Below are 10,523 nucleotides of genomic sequence, written 5' to 3' on the forward strand. Positions count from 1 at the left end.
CAATGGTAAAGATTCTAGTTTCCAATTAGCTTGGAAGTAGATTCTATATCTTAAAAAAATATAGTGGTCCTCCTTCATGGTATATGTGGGGTTCTGCATCTTAAATTATATATATACATATATATATATATATATATATATCACTTAAATTTAGCAGAAAGTTTTCGTAAACACGAGTTCAATATGTGAAAAAACATTTATAGGAAGAAACAATCATAAATCTTTAAATACGATTAATCTCATATTAAAAAACGTGTAGAAATACTCGTTTGAAAAACAAAAAGGAAAATTATCATTTTGTGAATTGGACAAAAAGAGCTTTTATATTAACAAAATATGGATTTTTATCTTCAAATGAGCTAGATGATGATCATGGAAGCATCATGCAAGTTTTCCATTATTCTCCATAGTATCTTTCTCCTTGTTCTACTCTATGAAATTTGGTCCCCAACCTACTAGAGATATATCCCAATTGTGGGCATAACCTCTTTACTCTTTCCCTACTCCAGAGGTTTTTGGCTATCAAACAATAATGATAATTCATCAAATTGATAGATGTGAATGAAATCCCAATCCAACTATCAAAAGAAGATGGGAGACTCACATGGAATTCATTTTCTTTGAAGCTCATGTGCATATATATAAATACATTTAATATAGTAATTTTTATTTTAATAGCTCAATGCAACAAAAAAAAAAAAAAAAAAAAGTGAGAGAATACTATTCTACTCCTACATTAAAAAAGAAACCCTAAAAAAGATGATAATGATTAGTGCAAAGAAATGTTAATCACTTGATCAACAATGTTAATGGGTAGTTATACCATCCCCATAAAATGATACTAATGGTGTTATTAAAAAGAAAACATAAAACAAATAATTAAACAAATGATCAATAAATCACTAACTTTTGAATTGTATGATTGGTGGGTGGGTTATGTGTTGGCCTTCCATTCCCATCACATGATGATTGCAATTTCAACCCTTAAACTAGCTTTCGTTGGATTTCCTTTTTCATTTTTGTCACCCACAATCTCTATTTATATATAAACACAAACACTCACTAATTAAGAACTTGTTATTTATATTTAACAAGTTCTTAATTAAAGAGTGTTTGTATATATATATATATATATAAGGGTCCAAATCCAAGACTCCTACATTCTAATCTTGGGACACTTTCATGTGATGCGGCGTTGCGTGGTTTTCGAACACCAAAAACATATTTCTAGGCTTACATGATCTTTTCAAATAATTAGGTTTAGGTCTTAGCTTTGTTGAGTTATGTTTTGGCTTAGAATATTGATTTCATTTACAATTTCAAAATGGGAAAAATGTCAACCACACTACAAAAATATAAGATTAATTTCAAATTATCAGAGGACGGACCTCACATAATTGTAAGTGAAGACTAATACAAGTATTAAATAAATTTTTAGAAAATATATTTTTGAATAAAAATTCATAAGCTAGTAATTAGCAAGTATAAATTTATTAATAATTAATTCGTAATATTACCTTTTATTAGAGCATAACAATATATATATATATATATGACATGGATAAAATTTCTTTATCCAATTATTATTTATTAGTCAAGATAGGAGTGGAAAGAAGAATTTGGTTAGCAAGATGAAAGGTTAGAAAGAATCAGGAATAATTGGAATTTATTATTTATGTCAAAAATATTCTTCTAAAAAATTCATTCAATCACTTTATTCTGTATTATCTATATAAAGATACCGAGGCTCTCTTTATAATTTATTAACCGCTCTAATTTTTATATCTAGATATTAACTATCCATGTTGAATTTGGATTTTTAATAGTTTGATTTTTATTTAATTTTCAATTTTAAAAATTATTATAGTGTTATTTTAGTCTTTCTTATAATTTATTAGTCCCTCTAATTAAATATTCAAATTTTCAATTCGAGCTTAAGTTTAATATAATTAGATTTTCATTACTTTACATAGAATTAGATACCAAAAATTAATAATTTTTAATTTTCTTTTTAGTTAATTTTATTCTTGGCAGAAGCAGGAAATCAATATTTTTCAATTAATAGAGCCTTCAAGTATTATTTAACAAAAGCCAAAATCTTGGACTCTTGGCCAAAAAATAGAAATTTCTTTATAAAAAAAAAAATGGTGAATAAAACAGGCGAAAAAAGGGAAATTTTGATATTGGCTATAAAATCCGAGCCTTTTTCCTAGCAAGCAAAGCAAGGATTTGGCCTATTTATAGCACAAGCTCCACTACCCTTAGTGGTGGTCTTTCCTTCCTTTCTTCTTCCTTCCTTCCTTCCTTCCTTCTTCTTATATATAGCTCTCTGCTTACTGCTAATAATTCACTAAAAACCTCCATATTGAGCTTTAATGGATTCCAAAGGTTATACCCAGGATGGCACTGTTGATCTTCGTGGCCGTCCTGTTCTTGCTTCCAAGACCGGAAAATGGAGAGCTTGTGCCTTTCTTGTTGGTAAAATTTGCACTTCAAATTTTCTTTCTTCATTTCATTTCCTATGTTGGGTGGTTAATGAAAGTTGCTTAGTAAGTATGCTGATGATTGAAGTTCTATGTAGCTCATTATTGGTTTAATTAGCAAGATTAGTGGTTAAATAAGAGAATCTTTGAATAATGGTCACAATCTAGAAGATCACTGAAAGGTAATTACAAAGATCATTAATTAATTATTTCATAGAATATATACTGATAAGATTACTATTGAAAAGAGCGAATCAAATCTTCACTTTTAATTTCCATTTTGCTGCTATATAAAACTGCAAGTGTAAATATATTCTTGCTTTGTTTTTCTTTAGAAAGAATTGTATTTTATGTAATCAAGAACTTCAACAGGTAGTTAAATTAGTTGCTTAATTATATATATTATTTACATAAAAAACAATTTGATGGCAGGTTATGAAGCATTTGAAAGAATGGCTTTCTATGGAATAGCTTCAAATTTAGTGAATTACTTGACAACCCAACTTCATGAAGACACAGTTTCATCAGTCAGAAATGTGAACAATTGGTCAGGATCAGTTTGGATAACACCAATTCTTGGTGCTTATATAGCAGATACTTACATGGGTAGATACTGGACTTTCACTGTCTCCTCTATTTTCTATGTCATGGTAATTAATTTTTTACCTTGTCTCTCCAACAAATTAAGCTTGGATTTGTTTATTTTAAGTCATTTTTGTCTTGCACAAAGTCTAATCTAGAACCTCATTGGATGAATCTGTCTTCATGTCATGAGAGGATCTTGTTCAAAATCTCTTTTTTTTCATTAGAGACAGATAATTACAATTACACCACTTGTTTGGACCATATATATTATATAATTGCATTATACCTGCTTCTAGTGGCCAATTGGATTTGTTAAATTTGCTTGTGTGGGACCCAATATTGAAATTTGTTGGTTTGATTTATATGCCACTATCAATATTTTTTATTCATCGGGAGTCTCATGGATCGAAAGAATATTGCAGGTTACATAATAGAAATAGTCATTTCCTGAACATACTAAATTGGTGAAACACTTGTGATCGAGAGAGGATTTAGACTCGAAACCTCATAATTCTTTCATCAGTAAGAATACCAATCAGACCATACCTAATTCACAAAATGTATATATATATATATATATATATATTTATATATATATATATTATGAGCTGCAAATTTTGTTTTCCACAAGCATAAGATTCACATCATTAGGCCCACGAAAGAGCAGTACCTTTCATGTCTTATATTTTGCACTGTTGAATAGGGAACTTATGCTTTTATATTTGTAACAATTCAATTCGTGGAAAACGAAATGCAACTGATTGAAATGACATTTTATTTTTTTTTTGTACTCTTCAAGACCAACCACCAATGGTATATATGTGTACTGTTTTATTCATGAAAACGCTTAATGTTTATTTCATGCTTCTAGTGACTCAATTTTAATTATCATTAATTTCCTTTTCTTTTTCAAATCATAATCTGGGTGCATGAACATCAGCAGTAGATGGTTTGCATGTCGATAATTTTTCTTTCCCACATGAAAATTTTATTGAATTTAATGTATTTATAAGTTGTAATTATCATGTAATTGATATTAATGAGAAATGTTTTATTCATGAAATAGCTTACTGTGAGTGTTTTAAATGTTTATTTCATGCTTCTGGTGACTCAACTTTTAATTTTCTTTAATTAACTTGTTTTTGTTTTAATCATACTCTGGTTGCATGAACCTCAACAGTACATGAAAAATTTATGATCTCTTTACAGGGAATGATACTACTGACAATTGCAGTTTCACTAAAGTTCATGAGACCAACATGCATAAATGGAGTATGCAACAAAGCTTCATCTTCACAAATTGCATTCTTTTACTCAGCTCTCTATATTATAGCAATAGGAGCAGGAGGTACAAAGCCAAATATATCAACTTTTGGTGCAGACCAATTTGATGATTTTAACCCAAATGAGAAAAAGCTCAAAGTCTCATTCTTTAACTGGTGGATGTTTAGCTCCTTCTTAGGAGCTTTATTTGCCACTCTTTGCCTTGTTTATATTCAAGAGAACATGGGTTGGGGTTTAGGGTATGGTATCCCTACAGTTGGTCTTCTTTTGTCTCTATTTATATTCTATTTAGGTACTCCACTGTACAGGCACAAAGTTAGGAAGACTAAAAGCCCTGCAAGGGATCTAGTTCAAGTCCCTATTGTTGCTTTTAGAAACAGAAAGCTTCAGCTCCCTAATGATCCCTCAAATCTTCATGAGTTTGATCTGCAATATTATATTGAGAGTGGAAAACGCCAAGTCGTTCACACCCCAGTTTTCAGGTGAGCTCTCTTATCATTCATTTTGGTTGAAGTCTGCTTTTGAGCACAAACTTAAATCATTTTCTTGGGTTTCCCGCTAGAAAAGAAAAGAGTACTATAAAAAATAATTGTACCCTTTTGACCATTCCTACAATAATTGTGGTATGGAATCTAAAGACATAGTGAATATTAGACCTCAAATGGATTCCAAGTATCAAAATATGAAGTTGCAGGTGGAAAGGCGACCTCCTAATTCATCATGTGCCTTGCTAAGAAATCTACTATACCAAAAAGCGAAAGTGGGGCTAATTTATTTTAGACTCAGTATACTGTTTTTGATCATCTTTTGGCATTGCCACCCATCTCTGCCTAGCTGTCTCTGGGTAATAGGAAATTACACAGTGCAATAGTGCGCCTTCTTGACCCACCATTCCTCCATTTCAAATTTTCTTGTTGAACTAACAATGGTGGAATCCTCCACTGCATAGCATTACACAAAGGGTCAATTAGGTTCGTTATTTAAGATGCTGTAGAGATACTGTGTTTAAAAAATTGATTAAAAGTGCATAATTAAACAGTACGCCAAAAATAATGTTGTGAAATGTATGTAAAAAGCAACTTTCTGTGCTTTTTCAGGTGGTTAGACAAAGCTGCAATAAAAGAAAGCAACACAAACATTGCATCAAATCAACGATGCACAGTGACTCAAGTAGAAGCAACTAAGCTTGTCCTTGGGATGATACTAATATGGCTAGTGACCTTAATTCCCAGCACTATATGGGCACAAATCAACACTCTTTTTGTTAAACAAGGCACTACATTGGATCGTAGGCTTGGCCCTAACATCCATATTCCAGCTGCTTCATTAGGGAGTTTTGTAACACTCTCTATGCTTATCTCCGTTCCAATGTATGATCGTTGCTTCGTTCCTTTTATGCGTAAAAAAACAGGAAACCCTAGAGGAATCACATTGCTTCAAAGGCTTGGAATTGGTTTTGTTATTCAAGTTACCGCTATTGCAATTGCTTATGCAGTTGAAGTTAGAAGAATGCATGTGATAAAGCTAAACAAAATTATGGGTCCTAAAGAAATTGTCCCAATGAGCATTTTTTGGTTATTACCTCAGTATGTTCTACTAGGTGTGGCTGATGTGTTTAATGCCATTGGATTGCTTGAATTTTTCTACGATCAATCTCCTGAGGACATGCAAAGCCTTGGAACAACCTTCTTCACTAGTGGAATTGGAGTGGGGAATTTCTTGAACAGCTTTTTAGTAACAATGGTGGATAAAATCACAGGAAGAGGAGGACGAAAGAGTTGGATTGGCAACAATTTGAATGATTGCCACTTGGATTATTATTATGGGTTCCTATTGGTTATTTCTACTCTTAATTTAGGAGCCTATTGGTGGGCATCAAGTAGGTTTATTTATAAGAAGGAAATTATAAAAGTGAACGAGGGTTGTGTTACAGTGGAAGATAAGACTTTGGACACGTCTCCTCTAGGGTTACAAGTATAATTAATTTACTTAATTAAGAGATTAAAAAATATAATTGATACTTCCTGTAATATATGAGTGTTAACTAGTTTCTTGTTTTGTTGGTTTTAGTTAGTTAGGTTGGGGACATAATTAATTAAGTTCCACTTGTCATTAGGGTTTTCTATAAATAAATTTTCAAGTTCCCTAATTGCTTGATGCATCTCTTATTATTATCTTTTTTTAATTTTCAAAAACATTTTATTTCTTGTTAACTCATTAATTTGAAGGTCATGTGGCTTGCGTCAAAGCCTAAATGTTAACCTTACTTGTACAATGGTTAATGGGCTAAGGCCCAATCCACCGCGATTACTTTCTGATTTAGAAGTTTGAGGACAAGAAGCCCAAGAGCCCATAAGAATGGGAGTTTCGAGTAGGATTTGTTACCGGACATATATGATATTTAAATATAATATATGAATAGTATAATTACAAATAATGAGAAAAGGAAATAATATCAAATAGTAATATATTTTTCACATAAAAAATTAAAGAAAAAAAAATTAATAAGACGGATAATTTTTTACTCCTTTTAATCACAAGATATCCACTTGCATGATGTTGTATTTACTTCCATTTATCTCCATTTTGGAAGGAAATGGTAAGTGAGATAATTTATTTTATTGATTTAATTATTTTCATTTAACAATTTTGTCAAAAAGAAAAATTAAAAAAAAAAAAAGGAAATTTCATTGGTTTCTACTCAAGTTTGACTCCTTCAAATGACAAGAAAAATTTAAAAATTAATTGTTTTGCTAAATATATATTATTAAAAATTTAATTAAAAGATGTTGAAAGGGTTAGGCAAAGACAATACAAAGTCAAGTTTTGCATGCAATCTTTAATGAAGTTAGGTTGATGAGTTCTTCCCCATGCATTAATTAATTGTACATGTATGTGCGAATTGAAATGGTCACCACACATTCTCTAATTCAAAAAAATGTATAGTAGTTTACCAACCCAATTAATAATATATATATGTTTTAATTTATATCTTAGACTTTATTTTAGTTTGACACTCTCCCTAATTTAATTAATTATTTCCATCATTTCTTCTAAAAAGTCATACTAATTTTGAATATCCATCTTAAATATATTTACGATCCCATCAAAAAAAAATATTCTATTATATAAGGTGTTAACTATCTCAAACAATATATTAAATTCAGAATGTTATCCCGACAATAATGATATTATATTTGTTTTTTTTTTTTTAGGAATGATATTATATTTGTTTATAATGATATATGAATTCAGAATTCTTCTCTTTGGAATAATAGCTATTTCTAAATATTTATAATAATTATATAATCTCTATGAGTCAAACAATAGGTTATTCAAGACTAATTTTAATAATTTGAATATTTGTTTCGTAATACTTATAAGATTATAGAAATTCATGAAGGTTGTAGTAGTAATAAGTTTATTTGACTTGGTCCAGTTGGAGATGAAATATTTTTCTTTTATTATTATTTTTGTATGTATGATGACATTCAAATCATTCACCGTTATATGTCAAACATATTTAGTATTCTTAATTTAATTCTCCCTTAATTAAATGTCTCGAGTTTAAGTGTTGGATATGAAAATTGTTATGTTGGGAGAATCGTCCCTATATAGTTGAGTCGGACGTAGTCAGGAGCTCAGTGAACTTTCAGATATTGGTGGTTACATAACGGAAAAAAAGAAGAGGAAATTGCAACTTATTCAATTGACCACTACGATACTCCATTCATTCTATAAAGATAAATTTACTATCTTTTTTTTTTAAATACAACTAATATATTTTTTCTTTTTACATGAAATATACAAATAACTTTCTTAAGTTTGCAATATACTTTATTTTAATATATCTTATTAAAAATACATATATTTTTGAATATTGGAGATGGGGATTTAAATTTCGATTTATTGTCAGATCGTATATGCACTTATTATTAAACTATGTCTTGGTTTGCATCAATAATTTTTTTAATTAATTATTGAAAGTGAAATATAATATTTAATATAGAGGTATAAGAAAAGTATAAGCAAAATTAATTGTTGAAGCTATATCATCTAATTTTTTAATATGTATGAAAATGTTACAAGTCTATTTTTGTGGGAATAGATAATATATATAAATACAATATTTAAAAATATATGAAAATACAATAATTTAATTAATTTTTAACTTTTATAAGTAATAAGAATTTCAAATAATATTCGTGACTAAACATAATTAATTAAGATCGCTACGGATAAATATATTCTTAAAATTGCTTGAAAAATATATATGATTTAAGCACACATAATTTGTATTATTTAACTATATATATTAAAAAACATACCCGTTCGATTTTTAGATATTTTTCCGATCCAATGATGGAACATAAAATTTCATAAATTTCACAATTCAATTTAACATTCCATCGATTTCATAAAAAAATTTAGGGATTTCATATACTATTAATCCACACAACTACAAAATGTTAATAATTGAATTATCAGAAGATTAGAGTGGTAAAATGACCAAAAAGAAAGTGTAACCGATCGTATCTAAGTTTGGTAAGGGAATATTTGAAATCTCCCATTTGAAAGGAAAAATGTGGTTACCATGATTAAGACAAAGTTTGATTATATCCAAATTAACCAATGATTAATGCATTCTTTTGATATTTCCGTGGACTATATAATATCGAGTTAAGATATAAATTGATTCCATTCACATGTTTCATATTGAAATTAAAGATAATTAACCTTTTTGAAAAACATGATGGCAACCAATCCTATATTATATGACAAGCTTGGAGAATCCCCAACTAACTACGAAGAAACTTGCACTTGGTCCTCCTCCATCTTTGACCTCTCTACCCATTATTTTGTATATATATTTATTTACTATACAATCACTTTACTTCTTTTAGCTCGCTAAATTTCGACTATAGTTAAAAATTTAGGTTTCAACTTATAAAGAAAATCTTAATTTAGTACATAACAATGGTACTTTCAGATTGACTTTACCCATAAAGTTTGTCATGAAATGCAATTCATTCATATTGATTCAATCTATTGTTAATATTATGCGCTAAAGATATTCAAATTTCTCGTGAAATTGGTCGGGTTGACCAACATTGCTAAGCTTTACTTCACATTGGATCTTCCAATTCCAAATAGTATTCAATTGTACAATCTATAAAAACAAGGACAAATAGAAGCAAAAGATGATGTTGATGTATAAATATGAGCAAAAAGAAAATGATTCTTGCCAAGAAAGTAGAAACTAAGTACTAATGTTTGATGCTATTTGTTCCTAAAAAAGTTGTGTGAAACCCTAAAATGGTAAAGTGGGGTTGCTATGTACATATATAAAATAACGCTACATATCCTAATTGTAGAAGCTTCTCTTCTTAGTGCTCTAAAGTCAGGGAACAGAAATGACAAAGTAGTAATAAAACCGCGTCGAAGATAATATTAGTAGCTTCACCGAATTTCACTAACCGAAAAAGACAAAATTGAAAAAAAAAAATGAATTGAACAAGTCAAGTTAAACTTTGTTTATCTCATTATATCTTTTGCTTCCAAGTCATAATCAAATCGTAGAGCTTAAGGGTTCTCTGTGGACCTCAGTGTTTTTGTCAAATTTTTCCAGAAAATGCCTAGATAGCTAGCTAGAATGTTTGACAAATTGCCACTCTAAACATCGCAAGTCTTTGTAGCATACCATTCAAAAGTCGTGTTCTTACTTCAAAGTTCTTAACCTTCCCCAGATTTTCATTAATTAGCACTTTCAATTCTAATTATCTTGGACGATACGTTTGTTTATTTTTTTAATTGGACAGAGTTCTGATTAATTTTCAGACTCCTGATTAGACGTATATGCTTTGCATTCTTCTTTTAATTAATTTAATCTAATTGAATTTAAAGCAATAACAGAATCAAGCGGTGGCAAATAGTGGCCACCATATCTTAGATCAAAATTTCTAAAAAAATTTATCAATTTCACGTATGTTTAATAATTTTCCGCCCCTTAACTTCAAATCTTGAATTCGCTATTGATCTGCTATTAATTGGAGGGAACAGTTTCAGTATAATCAGTCTGAGAAAGTATTAAGAACCGAATAATTAAAAAATGTAATGTCTAAACTAATAGATAATAATTCACTAATCAATCACAATCAATAGCTTGTTAAT

The 10,523-nt window shown here is 29.4% G+C and overlaps 1 protein-coding gene across 1 annotated transcript; it reads left to right on the forward strand.

The window, feature by feature from the left end:
* Positions 1-2,224: 2,224 nt before the first annotated feature.
* On the forward strand, positions 2,225-6,501 carry LOC105649211 (Major facilitator superfamily protein). Its single transcript, XM_012235800.4, has 4 exons — positions 2,225-2,478; positions 2,916-3,133; positions 4,278-4,834; positions 5,450-6,501. Exons 1-4 carry the CDS (start codon positions 2,376-2,378, stop codon positions 6,330-6,332), a joined length of 1,761 nt encoding a protein of 586 aa, XP_012091190.1. The 5' UTR covers positions 2,225-2,375; the 3' UTR covers positions 6,333-6,501.
* Positions 6,502-10,523: the final 4,022 nt, after the last annotated feature.

This window comes from Jatropha curcas, chromosome 6, assembly GCF_041381405.1.
Source record: "Jatropha curcas cultivar XTBG-Jc1 chromosome 6, XTBG_Jcur_1.0, whole genome shotgun sequence".
Lineage (NCBI taxonomy): Eukaryota > Viridiplantae > Streptophyta > Magnoliopsida > Malpighiales > Euphorbiaceae > Jatropha > Jatropha curcas.

What these genes read in the sequence shown, in the direction of transcription:
- LOC105649211 (XM_012235800.4), top strand. Translation starts at nt 2,376, where the DNA reads ATGGATTCCAAAGGTTATACCCAGGATGGCACTGTTGATCTTCGTGGC. An exon ending in AGCTTGTGCCTTTCTTGTTG is followed by an intron (nt 2,479 to 2,915) that starts GTAAAATTTGCA and finishes ATTTGATGGCAG; the next exon opens with GTTATGAAGCATTTGAAAGA. An exon ending in GTTCACACCCCAGTTTTCAG is followed by an intron (nt 4,835 to 5,449) that starts GTGAGCTCTCTT and finishes GTGCTTTTTCAG; the next exon opens with GTGGTTAGACAAAGCTGCAA.